The sequence below is a fragment of the Pseudonaja textilis genome, chromosome Z (genome assembly GCF_049901715.1).
Source record: "Pseudonaja textilis isolate UNSWEBS1 chromosome Z, rPseTex1.2, whole genome shotgun sequence".
NCBI lineage: Eukaryota > Metazoa > Chordata > Lepidosauria > Squamata > Elapidae > Pseudonaja > Pseudonaja textilis.
Window position 1 is genome coordinate 83,896,720 of NC_142008.1, and position 25,248 is coordinate 83,921,967.

Genomic DNA, 25,248 nt, shown 5'->3' on the forward strand with positions numbered 1-25,248 from the left:
AATCCAGGAGTGCAAAGCGTGTCACATCAACAAAAAAGACTCAAGGCTGTAATTTCTGCCAAAGGTGCTTCAACAAAGTATGAATGAAAGATCTGGATACTTAACTAATGTGATATTTCAGGGTTTTTTTTCTTTTTAATAAATGTTTTAAAAAATTCTAAAATTATAATTATAATTTTATTTCTAAAATTATATTTTCACTTTGGAGTACTGAGGGTAGATTAATGAGAAAAAATTGAATTTCAGTAACTGTAAAATCAGGCTGCAGCATAACAAAATTGACAAAAGTGAATTTTTTGAATACTTTCTGAATGCACTGTATTTAGGCAATTGCATCCAACTTCAGGGCCATTCTTTGTGAAATTTGTATGTGCCAACAGTATTAAAAGCAATTACACTCAACTATAAATGCAAAATTGCTTGGGCTTCAGATACTAACACTATGGATCTTTTTCTTTTATCAAGATACAATTCTGCTTACAGAACTGGAATAGCAAAAGCCCTTAGAGTTATATGTTGCTTCAAGGTGCTTTACAACGCAAAGCAATTTACAGTCAGCATATTGCCCCCAACAATCTGTGTCCTCATTTTACTGACCTCAGGTGGATGGACAGCTAAACCAACCTTGAGCTTGTCAGGATTGCAAATATACCACAATGAAATTTGCTGCCCTCGTTGCCAATTTCTATCTTGTCTCTTTCCAGTACTTGTAGTGCCCAGACATTTCTCCAGCTCACATAGGACAAAATTTGAGAGGTTTTACGTACCTTCATACTGCCTTTGGATAGTTTCATAATATGGGGAGATTTTTTACTTTAATGTTGCAGCCATTCTGATGGGGAAACACAAAAATAAAACTGGCAGCTGCAATTAGCCCATTTTTCTCTTGCGGCTATCATTGGGCGAGGCAAAGGTTATTGAAGACTGTATCACTTGCAGGCTGGAAAGATGAGGGCAATGTCCTGACAAGGCAGCGAATGATGTTACCAGGTTATATTTGTACCATGGTTAGGTGCGATTCAGAACATAGCCTATGCTAGTATGCAGTGGATGATGAAAAATGTGGTGTGATCCTCGACTTGTGTGCAGCTGCCCCCCACAGGGAAATAATGTGAAGATGGGGAATCTCTTCCTTCCATTTTTTCAATCATTTCAGATCACTTCCTCAATTGTAGGGCTGCATGCTGCCTGGGGAATTCTGGGAGGTGAACTCTATGCATCTTAAAGTTGTCATGTTTGAAAACAGAGTTGCTTCCATAATGCTACAGGGAAAACGCTTGGAAAGGGAAGGAAAATACGGCTGGAACTACTCCAAGTCCCATGGAGTCCATTCCGAACATGAAAAGGCTACTTCAGCCCCCTTTGGGGCATCTCGAGACAAACAATCCGAGCCACTTGGTTCTCATCTAGTCGATCTTCCGCTTCTATGTACCTGACGAGACGTCTACAGCCGTTGGGGACTACAAGTAAAGAGCGTGACCCTAGCTGACTCATCCGACGGCTTTCTATCTTGCCGCTGCCGGTCCGCCTCCGCGACCGGCTTGCTCTTTGCGCCACACGCAACTGGGTGATGTTTCCCGACCCGAGGCGCACCTGTTCTCTTCCCCACCCGGCTGACGTCGAGCTTCATTTGACCGCCCTGCCTGACGGCCGGCCTCTCCGTGGCGGCGGCGGCAGTGCATATATATCTCTCGCTCGATGGGTATGGAGTGTCTTGCCGCCGCTCCGAGCGTAACACTCGCCAGGCACCAAGGGAGTCCTCCTCAACCGCTTCAGCGCGCTTTTCGCTCACTCTTTACTAGGCAAACCGGTCCCCGAGGACGCCCCTTTCCCCTCAATGCGTGCCCCGCTCGTTCTCCTCCTTCTCCTGTTGCTCCAGAGTCCAGGTGAGTAGGCAGGCGAGCGATGGACCCTGTCGAGAAGGCGGGGCAGAGGGGGCGAGAAGCTTTGGCGGCCAAGCGAGGAATTTGGAGTGGTGCGTTGCTGGGGCTAGGATCGTAGCTCGCTGCAGTTTTCTGAATTGGGCCCCGCTTTCCCCGATTTTCTCTTTTTTTAAAAAAAAAAAGTTATGCTGGAACTACACTGCTGTTTGGAAATAAGAGGCGCCTGAAAAGTTGAGGAGCAGGGTATTTGAAGGTGGCGTTATATGCGATGGGAACTTCATTGAAACCATCCTCAAAATCTCATTGCTGTATTTGTTATCCAGTCTATGAATTTATCTCTTTTATTTTCCGTACCTCCTGTTTCTCTCCTTACTGTACAAGAATCCTGCTAAGAACAGCTTCGCTAAGTCACAAAATTTGAGATCTTTTTGCTGAGTGCAGAGTTACAACTGAACTCTCTCTTGGTATGATCCTGCCTCAGCTTCCTTGTACTCTTGTACGTTTGAGATAGCACTATTTTTTTATTATTATTGTGGATGCTTCTTGTTTAATTAAATCATGAAAGGAGGCACTCACTATTTTCCACTATTTTAGAGGGGTCACAATTCTGAGTATAGTTTAATTCAAAGTGATTCTTAGTCCAGTAATGCTAATTTCTTTGCTAGAGGAATTTTAAATACTGAATAACTGCTTTATGGTTTTAGAAAAAGAGAATGCATGTTGCAAACTTTAAATCAGAGTGACCAGATATTTGTTTTTGTTAGTTGTTTGATCAAAATCCATTGTGTAATGGCTTTTACCCACTGTATGAGGTCAATATTTCTTAAAGAACACTTGCTAAGGTTCTGGTTAATGGAATGCAATAACTTGGAAATTGGCCAGGCAATTTTAACATTCTGGGGCAATCTAAACAAATTCCTACTAGAAAAACTGTGAGCTGTTTTTTGAATGACTCACTATGAGAATAAGAGTAACTACATGTGCAACAGCTGCCAAGTGTAATTTTCAGATAAACACCTCTGCTAGTTTTGCCTGACTAGTAAGAATGGTATCCATTTCTTTCAATTCTCTTCCACAGTCTACCATCATGCTACTGGATCAGAGCTAAATGTAACAAAAGATGAGCAAAACATGCCCAGCTTGAGCATGTTCAATGTATCTTCCACTGATCGGTTATCATCAGGAGTTGAATCTGAAGAGGCTGAAGATAATGTGAAGGAAGTGAGAGAACCCCAGTTCCTTGTGAACGATGCAGGAAGAGGTAGGTTAAAATATAGAATGCTTGCCCATCTGGGACTGAGGCACCTGAGTGGAGGCTGGTATAATTTTTGCAAAGAGCTGTTGCTTTGTAGTTCCTAACAAGACAGGGGCTTTCTTAGAATATACTCTAAGCACCATAGAAACCTATTCTTCCTTTATTTTATTCCATAAATCCAAAGACTTTAGCCAAATAAAAATGGATGTACCATGGAAGAGATTATTTATAGCTCAGGGTTGAACTGTAGAGTCCTTGATGGAACTTGGTGGTTTTCTTGCAGACATTTCATTACCAAATTAGATAGCTCAGAGCGCTTCATCCTCCTCAGAGCACTGATGGTGTTACCTAATTTGGTAATGAAATGTCTGCAAGAAATCAACCAAGGATCCCATAAAATGAATATGTCTTAAAAGGTATCTAATAGACCTATATATGCACTATGGTGTCTTTATGAACAATTCTGCCTTTTTGTCCTTTTTTGTTTCTAAATAAATCAAATAGTCACATGCTTGCTGTCTGAATGATTGTTTCCAAGAATTTGAAGATTATTCTATAGCATATATATCATTGGCAAGGACTTCACACTAGTACAAAAGAAGTACATTTTGGACACAAGGATGAAGTTGGCTTCTGAACCTCAACCATACCTCTACAATATAAATTTAAGCTAATATTACAAGCAATCCATTTCTGTCAAGGTATCCTGGGAACTTTAATGTTTGGTACTAAGTATGTTTTTCAAGAAGCTGTGACAAAATATGTCTTTCAAGAAACTTTGGTAAATCTCAGAAACTTTTTTTTTTTTTTTACAAATAGTTAATAGGTGTGTTCACCATGTAGGTTTCAACTTATTACTGTATAAAAATCCCTTTTTAACCAAAATGAAGCTTATTTACTGAGGAAAAAATAAATGGATTTTACTGTTGCCCTTAAAATTAAATCTTTTTTAAAAAACCCAATGAAATACTGAAATGAAATATAAGGCATTCTTCTGTTTTTAAATAGTCTTTATTGTTCTAGGTCATTCAACTTGCACTATAAACAAACTTAGTCCAAAGCCCCATGTAATATGTGTTGGGAAGAGTGGAAATTTGAAGCCTTAAAACACGCCCTTTTCTCTTATAGTTTATTTTGATTCTTCAAAATTATAATAACACTAGCAATAGCACATATACTGCTTCACGGTGGTTTACAGCCCTCTCTAAGTGATTTACAGAGTCAGCATATTGCCCCCAACAATCTGGGTCCTCATTTTACCAACCTCGGAAGGCTGAGTCAGCGTTGAGCTGGTGGGAATTGAACTCTGGCAGTCAACAAAATTAGCCTGCAATGCTTCATTCTAACCACTGTGCCACCATAGCTCCAAATAGAAAGAGATAACCATCTGCCAGCATAACAAAGAGGTTCATAAAGTATATAAAGGAGCCTTCTCTCCTATAACACTAAGCCTGCAAACATTCTAATCCCCTCCCCCTGTGAGGTCTGTCCCCATCTTTCTAGTCTTCTGAAAGGACCTGAAGACATGGCTCTGCCAGTTGGCCTGAGGACCCTGTGGGAGAGAACCGCATTGGAGATGGCTACTAGACTAATTAGCTGACCCTACCTCCCCCTTGCACTTCCTGTCCCACAGACCACCTTTTAATTGATATTGTTGTACTTCATTTATTTGTATTGTTTCATAGCTTTGCTATTGTCATGTTTACATTTTTAGCATTTCTTCCATTTTACTCTTGTAAGTTGCCCCACAATGAAATGGGTCCCAAATAAAGTTAACAAACAAATAAAACATGTCAATAAAATATAACTTTAATTTTGTGTCATGGTCAAATAAATCTTGAATGTATTACCTCTGATATAATATTAGTGGGAATTAACCTTTTTTTAAAATTATATTACTTTTGAAGTAGTTTAGTATCAGCCATTCCATTCTACTTCATTTGGGCATTCATTTGCAATATTAAGAAGAAATTTATATTCCTAATGAAATTGACATTTTAAAGCATACTTTTCCTTAAAATGTATCTAATGTATTGATGGATAAAGTAAATTGCAAAATTTTGATTAGAGTTTCGATATTAAAGTTTTGAGATTGGATAAGTTTATCAGAATTTAAAAAATCAGAAATTCAATTAAATATTATTTCTTGGGAATATGAATATAATGTATTGCCATACTCATATTTCCTGAGCCAATATATTGAACTTCCAAAAGTATTTGGTTCATAAATATTTTTATTTTCTTAATTGAGTCAAATCTTTCTTATAAATCATTTGAGTTAATAATTGCATATTTATGTTGGTTGTGCTACAGTAGCCTTAGCTGAGCTGGTCCTGGAGAAGCATTTCAAATTACTTCATTTTATTTTTTACCTCTGTTTTAGAAACAAGGGAAAACATTAGCTTTACCCCCATTCTATTCACAGTTGTTCAGTGTTGATCACAAAAATTAAAAAAGGAACAGGAAGTATCAATTAGTACCAAGATTTTTGAAATATCAACCAAAAAGGAGAGGAAGTGGCAAACCACATTTGGCCATGGTTTGCTTTATTATCTGCTGTGCATTCACTGGGTGAATGCCATAAGGATCATTATTATTTCTCAGTCATGCTTAGGATACCTGTGAATATGGGCAGAGGAAAAGGCAGTGAAAACATTCAGAATTCTTTAGGATTAATGTATATCTCTAGCCTAAGCAACTATGGATAAAAATATTAGTGTTGCCAATAAGTATTTGTCTGACAAAATGCAAGAGAAAAACTATATGAATCTTAATTATAATAACATATGAGAACCCACCTCTCTCTCCTCTGCACCACTTCTATTAATACTTGTTAATCTGCCATCTTGAAATTCTTCACATTCTAACATTTTTATAATGTTTTTATAATTTTAAAACCATTAATCCTAAATTATTCTGATTTTAATGTTTCATTTTATTGATGCTAAACACAACCTAGAATTCTTCTCCAAGAGAGATTTGCAGTTAAGAAATATGAAATATCAATAAATAAATATTTGCACTTTTTTAACCATGGACATTAACTCAAGTAAAGATTATTGTGGAAAAGGTTAACTTTATTAACTTAATTAACTTAGGAATTAACTTAGGAACAAGGAATGAATATCATTCCTATAATGTGTTCATTTATTTTAGAATGACAAATTATATTATTTATATTTTATTACAAGTATATATATCACTTTTCTTCTAAGAGATCAAGATGGCATATGTGGGAATTTCTTATCAGGTTATCCATAGGACAAGAAATACAATGTCACCAAGTAGGTTGCTCCAAGTTACTCAGGACTTAAATCTGATCTCTCCACTTTTAGTTTTGTTATTTTAAGTGCATGGTGTAAACCCAATTAGTTAGATTTCAAGACCCTGCTATTTCAAAATAATATTCAGCATGTTGTTTTATGATCCATTCTGGTAACTTACTACAAAATATATAAAGGTTTCTGTAGGGCAACTAATCTGGACTATAATATTTAAAAATGTTAGAAGTAAATGTTTTGGAAGTTCTTTTTATACAAAAATCAACTTTATCTGATTAGCTAATGGCTTACTTAGAAACAATTCCTTTAGTTCCTTAGTTCAGTCCCATTGGTAAGCTCTACTTACTTAAAGATAGATGTTTCTATGCTGTTCAATTATTTAAGTAAAAGAAAGAACTAAATGCCTCTTTAAATTGAGATATGTTTGCTTGAATATAGTACTGAATTAAACAGTTAAATCAAATTGCACAATAAATAGATTTAGTTGGATGCTTCAGAAATTATAAATGTGTTGGTAAAGGTGCTATTAATGCAGAATATGCATGCAAATGTCTTTGAATTTAATTGAAAATCAGGCTTAAGTAAAATTTCACAGTGCAATTGTATACTTAATAGAAAGTTGCATTTAACCCTTGGTCCCTGATGCTTGAATTTTCTAATTTATCTCATGGCCTTTTCTCACTACTCATTTAATGCATCATTTAACCCTAACTATATATGGGAAATACTTTTGCTAATCAGATATACTGCTTACCGGCTTGTTATAGATTAATGTTTATCCCTCTGGATAGCGATTAAACAAATAGGGATAACATTCTTCCCAAGATGTACATCTTGATCAAGATGTACATCTGACTGCCTTCACAGAAAGATATTACAAAGAGTTATGGTAATTTCAGACTTTGTTGATGTAGAAATTTAAATAGAAAAATAAATTATTTTCTGTAACAAGAAGATTTGGCGCAACCCTTTACCTTTTGGGGCTAGAGCATAATAAGCAAAGGCTATATGTTCAGGAGGGAGCTCTTGGGTTGCTAGACCTGATCCTGACAAACTGCAGATAAGAAAATGCCTCCTCCATAGAATACATTTTTGACACAGACCAATCATGCTCTCTCAGTCTGATACAACATAAAGGGCTTCTATGTAGATACAGCAGGAAAAAATCATTCCATTTTACCTTGGATCACTTGGGAGAAATGGTTCCAGCTAACAACTTTGTGATTATGCTCATATGTAATGAGGGAGAATTCTGGTGTATCATTCATGAGTTCCTGACTCCTTCACTCTTGTTTAGGTCCTTCTATTACAGAAAAGGCTAAATCAGCCTTCTCTGCTATATGCCTTCCAGATAAGTAACAGCAAGCTCCCATCATTCCCCAGTAGTTACGCTGGAGTTATAATGTAATACACATTGAGGGTATTAGATATGGGAAAGCTGAGTTAAAATAAGCAAGGTAAAAACTCACTAAGGTTTCTGACTCAGTATTCCTCTTCCAGGAAAAGGGTTGCATGTCCTTGGTTGTAAATAAAACACAAGAACCTGTTCTGGCTACGTGAGGAGACAACCTGATGTCCCCAGATTTTTTTTGAACTACAACCTCCATAATCCTTGCCATTGGCCATGCAGGCCTCTTGGGAATTCAAGTCCAAAACATCTGGAGACCCACAGGTTGCTTGTCCCTTGTATTAAGTTCTTGCTGGTTTAATTATTCCTGCTGATGGAAAAATGCCAAATGGTACAAAAAGTTGTGCCTGTGGTATCAATATATAATAACCAAGAATCATCTAAATGCTAGGTTTCTGCTCCATGTGAATGTCAGTTGGCCATAAAGCTTTGAAGGTAAAGGCTGTTAAACAAAAAACTAGTTGTTTCATTAGGGTTTCAAATCACCTTTGAGCTAGAGAATTGAGTATACCTTACCTGTAAGTGAAGTCGTGTCAAAAATAATCCTTTCAGACTGTTTTATGCTGATTAGAAATGAGAAATCCATTGCAAATCATACTCTCAATCCCACAATATGCATTTTTGAATTGGCAGATCATTGTGAAACCCTGTCTAAAACCACATAATTATCTACTCTGATCTTTTAAACCCCTCTGAAATGCAAATATCTTTGGGGTTAACCATATTACCACACCTCATTAGAATTGTTAAACTTCTAACTTTAATTTATCTTACTGCTCAGCAGTAATGTTTATATTATTAGTTTTGACTTTATTACAGAGAGAAATAAAAAAGACTGATTATATTAAAATGTTTTGCACACTGACTTTCTTTAATTACATTTAGAAAGGCAGAAGTTATTATAAAACCTGTTTCTCTTTCCTGATTTTGAAATTCTTAAAATGTAAAATAATTGCATCAAATCAAAACTTTACATAAATATTTACTTCTATCAAGACCACCAATGAATTATTCTTATTTTTTGTTCAGATATGTAGCTAGCCCTTGCTTCTAAATGGAACATGATCTCTCTGCACCAGAAGATTTCACTGTCTGGAATAGCAAATTGACTTTAGTATGAAGAAAACAATGCTTTCTTGAATTTGTTTTCTTGTTGCAGTAGAGTTTCTGCCACAAACATATTAGCTATAGTTGCACAATATGCTTAACCCGGATAATATGTTTTCACACATCAGAAGTCATTTTGGGAATGCAGATCTCCATTCATTTTCTTCTGGAAATGCCTGCTATTCTCTGAGCTTTGCACAAACCATTGTCTCTGCTGATTTGGGTCCAGCATCATGAGGAAGAAAACCAATAACAAAGGAGATTGCCATCCCCCCCTCATAGTTTAAGAGAGAAGCTCCAAGTTGTGACTTTGTAGATGAGGATGGACAATTATTTTTATTAGGTTTCAGTGCTTGCATAAAATAGTCAATGGGGTTAACGGTTCATTAATGTCTAATTAATATAAACCTGGGACTGTTTAAAGTAAATCCTAGAGTTGACTAAAATTTAGGATTTCCATGACAAATAACCACTTCTTCAGGTGAACATAGTCATTGTACATTTCTTGTGTCACCATTATGGCATCTCTTTGCTTTATAATTGTACTTGCAATCAAAGTAATATTCTGATTTGAACAATATGAATCTGAGATTAAAATCTTTCTTCCATCTCTCCACCAATCCAAGCCCTTTTCTTTGTGTTACCTATATAATAAGACTAGTGGGTTGGAATCAAAGACTTCCAGTGAGCTCACTGCAGAGATGCCAATGTAGGCCATTGGTTTTTTCTTAGCGTGTTTCCCTCATGCAGGTTCCACTTATTTTTGCGCACCTAGTTTTTACAGTGGGGCTATCAGTGTGTTTTTGCAAAAGGGTGTTGTTTATTAGCAGCTTCCTGCTCCTTCAGGCAGAAAGGCTCAAGGTCACTCACGGTTTCTGTGCCTAAGGAATTGCTGTAAACTAGGTTCCTCTTTTTTTTTTTAGTGTTTTAGAAGAACTCTTAGTTTTTAGCATTTTGATCACAAGAGCACAATGCCTCTCTGCAGAAATAGAATATAATTAATACTTTTTTTCCAGAGAAACCACCCATTAAGAATCCAGCAAATTTAGGTGGTGGAAAAAAGAACCCTAACAAACCCAAAAGAAAAGGAAACGAGAAGAAAACTAAAAGGAAAACTAAAACTCCATGCGAAGGAAAATATAAAGGTTTTTGTGTTCATGGTGAATGCAGATACATTGAACAGTTTCTAATACCTGTTTGCAAGTAAGTTAAATAACAAACGTTAATAAAACTATTAATATCTCTATTTTGATAGCTAATATGTTGCCATACATGGCATCTGAAAATATTACCATATTCTCTCACAGAGTTATTAATAGAGTGATGAAACACAATATATAAATCTGCAAAAAAAAATTAATTCCCTACTCGCCAATGTTGTTGAAGCATAAGAAAAAATTAATATAGTGGCCCTGGCCCTGGCCCTGACCACTATATTGCCTGTAAACATATATCCTCTATTAATCTGGATAGAATTCACAAGGTGTAATTTTTTTGGTTGGTGTTTGATATGTTATGTGCAGCAGGCATTTGTGGCTGTAAACTATGATTTATGACAGTGCGACAAATGGAGTTTATCACTGAGTGAGTTGCAATCAAACTACAGGAATCTGGAGATTCATTTAACTGTGCTCAGATAAATGACATACCCCATAACGTGAATATCTGTGGTTTTTCCCAGAAATTCTTGTTCCTCAGAGTAAATCAAAGCTGTCCAGAAGCCCAATGAACTATATGCCAGTGACAGAACCAAGTTTCCAGATTGGAGGTGGGAGGTGGGGGAACTAACATATGTAAGCTCCATGCACTCTTCTGTAGGCTGAAATACTCCTTTTGTTATGTTATTACAGGTAGTCCTCGACTTACAACCGCAATCGGGACAGGATTTCCAGTCGTAAGTCATTACGGTTGTAAGCCGATGCACCCACGTGACTGGACCTGATTTTGCGACAATTTTGCAGTGATTGTTAAGCAAATCACTATGGTCATTAAGTGAATCCATGATCATTAAGCGAGCATCATGGTCGTAAGTGCAAACCTATTCTTCCGAATGGACATTTTCCCCCAAAAACTAGCAACAAAATTACAGATGAAAGTCACATGATCATGCAATGCTTATGTAAAGGCAAACCAGTTACCAAACTCTCAAAATGCAGGTGTAGGTGTGTGTGTGTGTGTGTGTGTGTGTGTGTGTGTGTGTGTGTGTATGTAGCATGACATGAGAGTGTGAAGTTGTAGCATTATGGCCTCATATGAAAATGAAGTTGCCTTTCCTGGTACTTCCCATCAAAATGATCAAGAATTCAAACTATTGTTTGAATTTGAAACGAACACAGAGGGAATTAAACAAAGGGAATAAATACAGTGGATGTACCTGGAGATGCTTTGAACATCATTTTAGTGTTCTATATATGTTTAGAATAGCAGTGATACACAAATAATTGTGCATTCTCATGATTTGCTTTCAGATGCCACCCAGATTACTTTGGTGAACGTTGCGTGGAACAGTTTTTGAAGACAAAAAGAACCAATGATGAAACAAATGTCCTAAAAATAGAAGTTGTGGTAGTATCAATTTTCTTTGCAGTGGTCAGCTTTGCCATCATTATAATTGTCATTACTGAACAGTAAGTCAAGTTATTTAAATCCCCTAGTAAACCAAGGACAGTACAATAAAATAGTGGCAAAAAGGCTGATAGATATACGTGATACTTAATATACTTAACAATGTTTTCACCAACAGAATACTAAAGTTTTGTAAAATCACTTGCCAGAATTAGGATTCATGGTGCCCCAAAGTGAGAAAGAAAGTTGCTTCCTATTTTAATGCTAGTTTATATTTTCTAAATATACATTTATGAAACATGGCGACTATATTCATACACCGGTGACTCCATTTTGTGAATATTGCATGCAGCCAAGTGAGAAGTATGTGCTATAATGTATATATTAAGAAATCTTCCACAAAAAATAGTATTTTAGAGAAAACATACATCAAAGTATATATATATATAGGTCAACTCAGAAATAGGACACAAAAATGTAAATTGGCAAATGCAAAACTGAATTCATTTGTATTTCTCTATCCTTAACATTAATTATATGGAAGAATACATTGGGCCAATTTTGGAGAGCAGTATTTACCTCATTTTACCTCTGAGAGCCATTTAGAACATCATAAAATAATGAATAGTGTAAGCGGACAGACCAGTATGGACGCATTAAAATTCAGCATACCATAATCTTGGAGATTAAACTATATTTGACAGGTGATGGTCTCATTAAGTCTGTAAGAAATGAGCAATGGAAACAAGTAATGTGTCCTTTTGATTTTATGAGATACATTAAGCTTGAAATTGATGAAACGTAACATTTAAGATTAATTATTTCAGAGTGTTTACTCTAGCTATGACTCAGTTTGGATCTAGTCCTATGAAGCCTAATTGAGGTACAATAAATGGCAGATTGGTGACTTCCAAAATTATTGCCAAGGACGGTTTTCAAATAATTAACAAATTAAGGCTGTTGTGTTTTACTGTAAAAAAAAATGGTCCTGTAATAGAATTCAATGGCAGGAGACAAGTGAAATTTCAGCACTACTTCATCTTATTTAATTGAGCTTTGTGTTTGGGATCATTAACAAATGTAATGCTTAAATTTTACTCCTGGGAAATAATGTTTTAGCTCCTATCTACTGCTGTTGAACTTAAGACCACATTGGACAGATTCTCTATCTCACCATTATGTAAAGCCTAAATGACTGATCTACTTCCTGTTGAAGTCCTGTAGATTTCATATCAAAGATCACATAAACTAAGTTTTCACAATGCAAAACTATGAGCACTGTATGTTGTGTGTTTGTACACACAGGGACACACACAATGATGCTTGTAACCTATAGGTCACAGATGAAATCTCCATTTCAATTAAACATTCATCTGGTGGCAATTGCAGTGGCAAAGATTTGTCCCCTATCATTTCCACTCCTGCACAGTTCTCATCCTAAGGCCAGAACTCTACTGCACTAAACTAGTATTACTTTCTTTCCCAGCCCTCTCCTTTTCCCAATCCTTTTTGTTAATGTTTTGCTCAAACTGTAGCCTATTTTATAGTAATTTGTGGTTCATGCAGCAGTCTCCACCCTATCCTTGTCCTGAATTCCTTAAATAGAGTTGTCTATCCCTAATAATAATAGTAATCATCATCTAAATTCTCGCCTTGGGACAATATTATGCACGTAACATATTGCCTATCTTAACATTTAATAAACAATTTTGACTTGGATTCTGATGTAAACTGGTCATTATAGTTTGGAAGCTGTTTCTATGTTGCTGAATGTCCCCACAACGACCCCCAAGTTCCCAAGAGTATAGTAACAAATTTTGCCCTAAAGTAGGACTTTAAGGTAAAAAATGCTAAAGATGGAGAAGGGAATGTGAGGTTCTGCAGAAATAAAATGCTTCCATTCCCATAAATTTCTTGAAGTTCCAAAGTTGTGAAATATTAGAACAAAAATGTTCTCTTCGAGTGATAGTATTGTGTCATTGTGAGGCTTTTTCAGGACCTATTGACCATTTGACACCTAAATTACAGGGCCATGGCTCGAAAACTGCACCCTCCAATTGTTCAACTGGATTTAGCGTTCTATTTATGCAGAAGTATTTTAATTCTTGCAAGTTTAATATCTGGTTACTTTAGGGTTTCCTGGAGAAAGAATGGTCTACTGTATCTTTTGATTGTTAAACATGCCAAACACTTTTATATTCAAAACAGATGCCCCCAAACTTTAAGGTTTGAAGCACTTTTGAAATGTTGACAGAATGTTGTAATAACAATAGTTGCATGGTTAGATGGGATTTGCTCATTCAAAAGCTTTGTGCCATGGCATTTGGCTTCTCACAAATGAAGAAAATTAAATGGAGCAAGGAACTTGATATGCCACAGTTTTTCTGTCTCATAGTTTAAAATCATTTTGTACTTATGCTTGAACAATTTAAAAGCAAACTAAATTCAACAAAGTGATGGAGATGAATGTTTTTATTATTCAGGGTAAGAAAAAAATGCACTAACTATAATGAAATAGAAGAAAGGAGAAATCTTAAAAAAGAAAACAGAATTCCCAGTAGTAATGTCTAAAACGAATGAAGGTAAGGATTCTTTTAACTATATCTTATACTATTCTTCCAACTCCAAAAGTTTATAACCATTTATGTTTTCTGTACCAATACTCTTATCATATTATGAAGCTTTATGTTATAGCATATAATAACATAAATCTTTTTAAAACTCACCCAATTCCTTTAAGAAAGTCATTATCTTTTAGCTGTCAACCTTAGCATGGACATTTGAAACAAATAGAAATATACCCTTTTTATTATAGGTAGACCTTGATTTACAACCACAGGTGAGCCCAAATTTTCTGTTGCTAACTGATGCAGTAGTTAAGTGAGATTTGCTCATTTTGCCACCTTTCTTGCTACAGTTCTTAAATGAATCAATGCAGTTGTTAAGTTAGCAATATGGTGGTTAGAAGGTTGCAAAAGGGATACCGCAACTGTCATAAATATGAGCCAGTTGCCGTTGTAACTTCAAATTATACCAGCTATCACTAAGCAAATTGTTGCAAATCAAGGACTACCTGTATCTTACTTGCCTAGGATCCCTATCAATAATTCCACCTTCTTGGAGATGAGCTTCATAAACTTCATAAGAGGTGTTGGGCATTTTTGAGCAGGTCTTTGCCGTATATGTAATGTAGAACATTTCCTGAAAAAAATGTAGAAGCTACAGAGTCAGGCACTATAATTTGGTCAGTCATCAAATGTACAACTCTCCTGAGGCAAAAAAAACCAAAACCCAACTCTCTTACCTAACTGACTGATAACTCCATCCAAGAATTGCCTGTTCTACCAGCTGGAATTCTAGCAATTTTCGCAAAGGTCCTTGGTTGAGATTGATGGCCAGAAATTGGATCAGTTCAGAAATAAATCACTTTCATAATACAAGTTATAGCTCTATGTATATTTTCAGATAAATACTGTGATAAATATTCAGAATAGCATACATAGGAAAGTATAAATAAATACCATATTTTAAAGAGTTTGTTATGTCAGTATGTAAGCACAGAGATTTCTATTATCACTAATGTGCTTTCTATTGGATATAGTATGTTTGCACAGCTGAGGGGCTTGATAATTTTATAATTTTATACAGGGAAAAAATTGAGTTATTATAAGTTTATATTGTTACTTGGTTCCAGCTGATGTCTGGTTTGTATAGTCACCTCCCCTCTGTTCATGTCAGAGGCACTGTTTAAGGCTCTTCCAGCTTGAAAGGATTAGCCGTGACATCACCACCGCCTGGGGGGTGTTTGTGGGGGTTCCTTTCATGTACCAGTCAAGGAGGTGGAGCCAATGACAGGAGCTTACCACCATTCAGCAGCTCTCGGGTCTCAAACATGGGCTTTGCTAACCACCAGCCACAACCACAGCATTCCTTGTATAGTCATCCAAATCTTTGAGTTGTCCCCAAAGATCTTTTAACAAAATCTAAGTTTAGTAGTATATGTAGCAATCTCCTTCAGCTTTCCAGAAATCAATGCCCCATCTGCCATCTGCTAATGCCAGTTTGCCTCTTCCAGATAATAAAAGAAGCCATCGCTGAAGCATGTACTAATTTATGGAGGCATCTCTGAAAAATTCAAATCAAGAAATCAAGAATTCAGTTAACCTGAAACTTTATTTGCCAGCAAGCCAGAGGTGTGCTGCAAGGAGGGTGATCCTTTTTTTTTTCTTGGCAATTGCCAGCATGTGACCGCACATGCAGGAGTGAACAGCTTTGGTTTCACAGCAGCAGTCAGCACATCAGTCAGTGCTGCTCAGTTGTAGGAGAATACCGAATGGCCGCTGCCCCACATACTTCTTTTTTGCACATGTTACCTTTGGCAGAGATGAACTGATTGAGAGAGTATGTGAGAAAGCATGAATTTGAAAGGCCCTTGTGATTGTATTCTTTGCTGTGTTCCACACACACCCATGAAGGTGAAAGGCAGAAATGGAGCTGGCTTTGAGTAAGTCTCTCACGCTGCTTAAAGAGCTCAATGACTCCTAACCGGGACAAACGGTTCAGGGTGTGCCTCGTTTCTCCCACGCCTCCAACCTTGTCATCTGGAGGATTCCCGCTTGCTCGATGAAAATGTGCCAGGCCAGAAGTGCCAGTGTTGAATGCAGTTTTGTCTCATTGGAAAGTACATAAGCAATTGGAGCAGCTTCCAAGTTGTTGTACTGGTTTCAAAACACTGGGGAGATGCAATCAGTTTGCAAAACTATCAACCAACAGAGTTATTTGTTGGTGGCTTTGTTTCCTGAGATTAGTCTAGTCCTTAACATCTGCAACATAACTATTCCAGAATGTTCAGTTTTCCCTTTAATGTTTTAAGGTGGGGAGTGACTTACTATTCAAGCAATAAGAATTGTGAGATTTTTCCCTGGGATGAACAAGCATTGCTCTGAGCCAAGCTTTTGCTGAAATTGAACATCTTCTACCATATAAGAGCAAATAATGAAACTCTGTGTGTGTGTGTGTGTGTGTGTGTGTGTGTGTGTGTGTGTGTGTGTCACAGATACAATATTTATTGAACAAAACAAAGATCAAAACAAAGATACTATACTATCAACTTCCATGTGATTTTTCTTTAAAGAGTATTAAAGAGCAAGATAAAGCATCTTGAATTTAGTTTGCAATATTATTAGCGTCAATGTTTTCTCTACAGATATAAATTGCTTCTACAAAGAGGCACCTTTAATTCAAGTTATAATTCTATGCACATGTTTAGATAAACTATGAAATGTAATGGGACTTATATCAGAATAATCTACATAGCCTTATGTTAATTTACAGTAGCTTATGTGTAAGATAAACATAGTTTTTAGATTTTTTTAAATGTAAATATGTAAGTATAGAGGTTTTCTATTTCTGTAAATGTGATTCTTATTTAATATATTCACACAACTCAATGACTTATTTATTTTATAATTTTTCTACACAAATAAAAAACTGAGTTGTACTTTATATTGTTACTTGGTCCTGGTGCTGCTTGCAAAGCAGCACTTCACATTAACACAATCAGCACAATTATTGATTTTCATATCAATTCATCCACCACAAATGTATCACTTGAGACTGTTGGTTTTCAGCAGGTGCCTATCTTATCATCATCTTTCCCTGGTCTCTTCTTTGGATTCCAGACATAGGAAAGAATAAATCAGTTTTTATGTGTAATATAAGCATATATAAGTGAGAAGGGGGCAAATCCTACAATGCCCGATGACATTGGGCAACTGACATCACTGATGTATTTGCATCAGGTGTGGGAGAACAAGCATGACCTGTGTAATGACATGACACACACATCATTATTTTCATGTCTTTATGCTTTGTAACAAGAGTCCTCTGTTTAGATAAGGTTAGTATTCTTAATAAATGGGAGAAATATAAATCCTAACTACATTAGCCAAAACATTTCTATTTCCTTAAATTTCTCACTAATTGTGTCAAGATTTCAAAAAACATTTTAAAGGAGGAATTCCAAATTCTCTGAGTAAATGTATTCCTTAAGTTACCAAGGCAGTTGGGACTGGTGTACCCATCATTGGATGATACGGTTATAAAGTTCAACATAACGTGATCACTTTGCTTTGCAAGAGCAAGCCAGGCTATGCCAGTTTTAACCTCAAGTCACACAAGTTTTTAAATGGAAAGAACAGGGAATTCCAGGTAAGGAACACAGAAATGTCATGGGATGTGGGAGGCTTCAGGACGCCCAATGCAGGCTCTGTGTGAGTTGGGATGGTGCTGAAACATGAGATAGGGAGGCCAGGGAAGAGGGTGTGGGTTGCATGTGGCATGTGTGCCGGGAAAAGGGCACATGATGTGTGTTGTAAGCTCAGGGAGATTGGGGAAAGGAGATGTGGCGTTTGTGAGTGAGTGCAGGGAAGCCATGGCATGATACTGAGAGGTGCAAACAAGCAAAGAGGGTGTGGTTCATACAAGCAAAGGAAGGCCTGTGGAGGGAGATATACTAAAGCAACCTGTGACCTTTCCTGCTAGCTTTCCCAATGACTTTGGGGGAAGCCAGCAGAGAAGGTTGGCAACAGCAATCACATGACTTTGGGATGTTGCAAGGGTGAGCCGATGGTCAAGCATCAAAGTTTGTTCAGGAACATTCTACGAAGGAATCATTGAGTCTGTCATCTGCACCTCTATAACTGTCTGGTTTGGTTCTGCAATCCAACAAGACAGACACAGACTTCAGAGAGTAATTAGGACTGCAGAAAAAACTATTACTACCAACCTGCCTTCAATCAAGGACCTGTATACTGCATGAGTCAAAGAGGGCTGTGAAAATATTTACAGACCCCTCACATCCCGGACATGAACTGTTTCAATTCCTACCCTCAAAACGACGCTATAGAGCATTGCATACCAGAACAACTAGACACAAGAACAGTTTTTTCCGGAAAGCCATCGCTCTACTAAACAAATAATTCCCTCAACCCTGTTCAACTATTACAAAGTCTGCACTGCTATTACTGTTAAATCTTGTCATCACTCCTTATTACCCATCCACTCCCATTTGTGACTGTATGACTGTAACTTTATCGCTTGTATCTTACAATTTATATTGACAGTTTCCTAGTATGATTTGATTGCTTATTGTGCCCTAGGACTATCATTAAGTGTCATACCTTATGATTCTCAACTCCTGATGAATGTATTTTTTCTTTTATGTATACTGAGAGTATTTACACCGACAAATTCCTTGTGTGTCCAATCACACTTGGCCAATAAAAGTATTCTATTCTATTCTACTATTCTAAAAGTATTCTATTCTATTGTAATGGCCAGAACTTTGAGGACTGGTCATATGTTCCTTCCTTCAGTGCCATTGTAACTTCAGACAATCTCTGAATGAATGGAAGTAACTTGAGGACTACCTGTATTTGAATGACTATGACACAATAATTTCTAGCATTGTGTCCTTCCCAATTTCTGTAAAAACAATAGTTTTCTTGTTTAGTTCTTATGCATTGTAATGGAGCTTATGGAAGAGAGTGTGTACTCAGAAATCAAAGAGCAACTGGAACAGCCGGTACTGTGAAGCATTGAAAATTTCAGATGGACAGTGACTATGGTGAAACTTCCCCAGAGCTATTATTCTGACATTTGTAGTCTTGTTTGGTTGGCTCATCCTGCATCTCATCGGAATGATACTGTACTACGGGGCACCAACCCTTTCTTAAAAGAGCAAGTAGAACAGGAAAAACAGAATGTGAGCTGCCAATTACAGTGTGTCAACAACTTTTTCTCAAGAAAGCCACAAATAGCATTTCAAATTAATAGTTGTCATCCTGCTTCAGCTTGTTTTGGACACATCATCTTATTGGCTGGAGGTTGTCTCCCTCAGAGAAAGAGTGGCCTTGTTGTGGTAGAAGCTCATTTAAGGCTGAAAAATCATAGCTCATTTGCTTTCCAGAAGTCCATTGATTCTAGGATAATGGATTTTTCTGATGCTAATCTTGAAAGATTACCTAACAAATGAATGTTTCTACTCTTAATAACAGGATAATTCTTTCTCTGGTACATTTTCAAGAAGTGAATCAGTTGGTCTAAGATGAGTAGTACTGCAAAGTGCTATTTTCTTACCTTTTCAAAGGTGAATTCCAGAATTATTGGAACTGCAAGATTATTAAACTGGTGCCCAGGGAAGCAGAAACAGAATCAAGAAAAGAGATAGATGTTGCAAACTAACTGTAAAATGTCAAAACACCAAGTCTGAGCTGTCATTTTTAAAGACTTTGTTAAAATAAAGTCACTTATTAAACTGTAAGCTAAAAGGCACTGACTAAAAATTGGATTTGTTTGCCTGGATATTACCGAATAATTTAAAATGCCACTATTAATATTTATGCATTTAGAGAAACGTATTCATGGTGCCTCATTGGCTATTCCCAAGGATGCATGTAGATGTATAAAAACACAGTCTAATATTGTTAGCCATCCTTGCATTTATCTATCACATACAAATTCAGATTTTGAAAAAGAATCCAGTATTTTAACTGATGTCCATTAATTTCAATCTCTCATTATAACTTTGCTGCCTTTCTTCTCTTCTCTGAGAAAGAACATTTATTTTCAGTGTGCACACCTGGAAATACCTGAAGGCTGTGGAGATTTACCCAGGATCTCCTCATTTCTTTATTAAGCAGGTTCTATTGAGAACACACTACAAATTCAGTAAAATGGCATTCTGACTATTCACTCTTGTTCCAATGTGAGGACCATATTCTGCCCAGATTTTTTGTGCAAGTTTAATGATGCAACCTGATCCAGGCCACAACAGAAAGAAGTATTCTTTCTCTGAAGACATATATTTCTGATAATGTAGCCTTCTGGGAATGAACTTTGTCTTACAAGTTAAAACACAATCCAACAATTTCTTGGCCGGATTCCAACCAGGGGACTGTAGATAGACTTGCAATCCTTCTGCAAAGTAATTTTAACAAAGGGAACCTATAGTTTTCCTGACATCAACAATTCTACTCTGTTTCACATTTAATCTAAATGTTGCTTCATGATATGTTATAAATCAGACACTAAATTATCAGCCAAGGATTTCCATGCAACTACATGAATTCAGTCAAGTATTCCAAAACTCCCTGAGGAGGTATTACGATTTTTGTTTGTTTGTTTGTTTGTTTTGCACTGGTCTTTTGCCATCCCCCTACCATTGCCTTTCCTTGGTTTGCACTGCAGTTGCCTATAGACTTGTATAACTGGTTTTTTAGCATTCAATCAGAGACAGAAAATTGTATAGACTGAGCTTTCAAACCAGTGTCATGATTTTTTTAAAAAAACACAACACATTTATTTTATATTGCATGCCAGCTGGAGAAACTGGTATCTTGAATAAATATTCATTGCATTCATATTTTTGTGGGCAAAAATGTTGTTAGCATACAGTAATTAAGACATTCCATAAATAAATGCCTGGGGAAATGCAAGACAGGATCAAAGGAGAAGATTAGGCTGCTTGGCTCCCATAAAAAATGAATATTGGCCCAGTGGACCTTTACTTCTAAGCAACTGCTTCCTATGTTTCATTAAAAAAAATGTACTTTTATTTCATAAGAATGTGGGAAGAAGGATTCTCTTTGAGAAAAAAACAAAAACATGTATATCATCACTTTCAGTTTCATGTTAAAATAAGGAGCCGAATGAGGGTTGTTTTTCATCTCAGTGATTTTTTCATTTCATTCCAGAAAGATTTTTATCTCCTCTCATCAAATCAGCCACAATAAATTTCCTCTGGCCCTTAGGTTACCCTAGGTTCATTCTTAATTATAAATATTTTCACCAATAGCATTTAGAGCTTTGATAAGGGACTTAAATAAAGCATTTGACAAAGTAGATCACAGTCTACTTCTTGGTAAGATAGAACAATGTGGGATAGACCAGATGAATTTGCAGTAGATTGACCACCTGCACTCAGCATGTTGTTCTCAATGGAATGTCATCTGCATGGAGGGAAGCAAAGTTCTAACTTAGGCCCAATAGACTTCAACAACTTCATAAATGATCTAGATGAGGGGATAGAAGGGGAAACCATCAAATTTGTACACAACATCAAGATGGGTTGGGGGGAGCTAACACTTAAATCAGAGCTGTCAAACTTCCAGTCTGCGGGCTGAATGCATCACGTGCTGACCATGCCCACTTTAAGGAAGGGGGGAAAGTCCCTATATGTCATATGATGCTGCCGTGACAACATGAATTTGACATCCCTGCTTTATATGATAGACTTAACATTCTGAAGAATCTTGACAGAATTGAGCATTGGGCCCTATCCAACAAGATGCAGTTCGGAAGTGAGAAAAGTAAGGTATTTGGATCTAGAGAGTTCTAATGTCTAACAGATCTCCACTTAAGTATGAGCCAGCAGTGTACTGCAGCTGCCAAAAAGCTAATGTAGTCCTAGGTTGCATCAACAGAGAGATAGTGAAGTGAAGTGATAGTGCTACCAGTCCTTTATACTACACTGGTGAACCATTTGGAATACTGGATCCAGTTATAGTTACCTAGGAAGCATGCAGAGAAAAGCAACAAACATGATTAGTGGATGGGAGGCTAAGCCATATGATGAATAATTGAGGGAACAAGATGTGTCTAGTTTAACAAGAGAAGCACTAAATATTATGATGGCAGTCTTCTAGTACTTGAAGGGATGTCCCAGAGAAAATACTATTCTCCAAAGTAGTTGAGGGCAGAACAAGAAGTAATGAGTAGAAGATCTTTAAAGAAACATCTTACCTCCAGAAGTTGTAGGTGTTCCATCACTGAAGGTTTTAAGGACAGCCATTTGTCCAGAATAGTATAGGGTCACCTGCTTGAGCTTCTGTTTCCAAGGTCCCCTCCAACCCTGTTAATCTTTGTTCTATGAAATAGCCATTTTGTTGGGGGGAAAAATCAATGCCTCAGATGGTGAAGGGACATTAATGGTCTTATTTCTATCAATTCTTTGGAATGGGTGAAAAAATCATGCAGAACAGGTAAAATACCAGATAATCCAAGAAAGCCAAATGTCCTTATTTTCCAAAAGGAAAAGCAGGAAGTACTGATCAATCCCTTTTGTATTGCTATCTGGAAAGATTTGAGAGCAAAAGTAACTGTATTGATCAAGATATTCTGAAATCAATGAATTATAATTATAATTCTATATAATTATAGAAAAAATAGATTTGCTGAGAATACATCTTACTTCATGTTGTTTCTAATCTTGTTTCATTTTTCTTTTTCAATTTCCATAGTAGATATGTTTGAATGCTATGGAAGTACAAAATTTGACTTCTACAAACACTTGAGAAAGTACTATACGGCATTCAGAAAAGCAAATTAATTAAGTATGAACTAGATGATGTCAACTGAATGACTCTATGATAGTCTTGGTAATTCATATTCAAATCCATACTTATGAACTTTAATGGTTCCCCATCATATTGGAATGAGGTATAAATACTCAATACTCTTCAATATTGTCATTAATTATTTGAAGATAAAAGAATGAAATCTTATCAAATCTACAGGTGGCTTAGAACTGAATGGGATAGCTAATTCAAAATGATCTTAGTTAATATATTTGCAGCATATTCTAGAAATAACAGAATGCATTTTAACAAAATGTAACATTTTTCACGTAGAACTGGGGTTTTCAAATTTGACAGCTTTAAGACTTGTGGACTTCAACTCCCAGAATTCCTCCTCCAGTCATGTTAGCTCAGGAATTCTGGGAATTGAAATCCACAAGTCTTAAACTTGCCAAGTTTGAAGACCCTTGACTTAGAAGAATAAAATAAAATCAATCTTAAGATGAGAAATATTATTTTCAGGATAAAGTTGATCCAATCCTGAATCTTAACCAGTAGTATGACATGAATGTTAATGACAATTTGTAATACATCAATAGAAGTATAGTTTCTAAAACACAGTAAATAATAACTTATGATTCAGTTAGTATACTCTATTATTTCCAGTTATTGATTGTATTGTTTCAAAAGATTCAGAAAAATCTTGAAAGAGAAGTCCCTTGCAATGGGCATTAGGTTTTATGAGAAAAACTGAGTAAACTTGGAAAGAATTATTAAGGGGAGATAAGATGATAAGTTTTTTAAGTATTTGAAGGTCTGTCATGTAGCAAAAGATCAAGATTATTATCAGTTGTCCCCAGATGGTGAACATGGAATATAATTTTAAATTAGAGAAGGACAAATTCCAGCTGATAGTTAACAAAGACCTCCAATAGGTAAGAGCAATTTACAATGGAACTAATTTCTGAGGTAGTTGGTTAGTCCTCCTCACTGGTGCATTGAAGCCAAGGTTGAACAGACATCAGTCTGGGTTGTCTTAGTGGCAGGTTGCCCCAAGCAGCCCAAATGGTTTCTTTCAATAGTATAAGGCTTTGCTTTGCTTTGCTTTGCTTTGCTTTGCTTTGCTTTGCTTTGCTTTGCTTTGCTTTGCTTTGCTTTGCTTTGCTTTGCTTTGCTTTGCTCTGCTCTGCTTTGCTTTGCTCTGCTTTGCTTTGCTTTGCTTGCAGAAGCAAAGCTTTGAAAGTTTCCTTCACTGCATGAAATATTTCTGTGAAATATTCCTTTGATGTTTTCTTTGTGGAGAAAGCATCCCCCTCATTTTTTAAAGGAAAGGGGATAGATTACTTTGGTTCCCTTTTTTCAGAGTTGTTCCCTACAAGTTTTGACTAGCTAGTTTTCAGAAGAGGCTTCTGGTCATTTACTGGCTGTCAGTTACGGCTGTGAGGTGATTTACAGTGCCTCAGTGAAGGTGAAATGTGAGAGTCTCACACACCCACAATAGGTCACTAGTCCTGAAAATGCTCTGAACTTCTTTAACATCTCTTCTATTTCATTCAGTGGATTTTCTCTTTCTCTGCTGTTCATCCTACTAAAGTCCTTATGAAACAAAATGTTATTTCATTGTTCTTCTGCTAAGAAAAAGCTCAAACCTCCTCTCTTTTCTGCTGATTATCTTTAACTGTTTTGTTTATTTAAGACACTTTATCCCATATTTTAGTTGAAAAGACATAAGAAGGCAGTTTCTTCTCTCATTCCTTCAGAAAGTTATCTTTCAAGAAGTTACTGGTTTTGAAGTAGTCCATGGGATTAAAATATTACTAATACTGCTGGTAATTCTTTGCTCAACATAACTTACAGTAGTATTAATTTTCTTTCCCAACGAATCACATGACATGATATTACATGATAAACTTCAACAATAAATTTTCAGTTCTCATCCTCTACCCCACAACATTTTCATACAATATTGGAATTTTGATCACACACACACACACACACACACACACACACACACACACACAAAGAGCCGCAATGGTTAGAATGCAATATTGCAGCCTAAATCTCCTCAAACTGCCAGGAGTTCAATTCTTTCGATCCTGGCCTGCTCAAAGTTGACACAGCCTTCCATCCTTCCAAGGTCAGAAAAATGGGACCCAGATTGTTGCTGGGTCTGTAAAATGCTGGGAGAGGGCTGTAAAGCACTGTGAAATGATATATAAGTCTAGGTGCTATTGCTATATTATCTCTCTTTTTGTCATGCTAGTTTCGTTCAATTTCATTTCCGGTAGAAAAGGCTAGAAGGTTATCCAGTTCTTCCTGTATAGCACTATAAAGATGTTCTGGTATATGCCAGATTTGTGGCAGCAAGAAATTTCATTAACATGCTGCAGTC

General features: G+C 36.5%; 1 protein-coding gene across 1 annotated transcript; it reads left to right on the forward strand.

Annotated features, from left to right (window-relative positions):
- Nucleotides 1-1,645: 1,645 nt before the first annotated feature.
- AREG (amphiregulin) lies at nt 1,646-16,664 on the forward strand. Its single transcript, XM_026717337.2, has 6 exons — nt 1,646-1,886; nt 2,962-3,144; nt 9,951-10,137; nt 11,403-11,561; nt 13,983-14,081; nt 15,575-16,664. Exons 1-5 carry the CDS (start codon nt 1,838-1,840, stop codon nt 14,068-14,070), a joined length of 666 nt encoding a protein of 221 aa, XP_026573122.1. The 5' UTR covers nt 1,646-1,837; the 3' UTR covers nt 14,071-14,081; nt 15,575-16,664.
- Nucleotides 16,665-25,248: the final 8,584 nt, after the last annotated feature.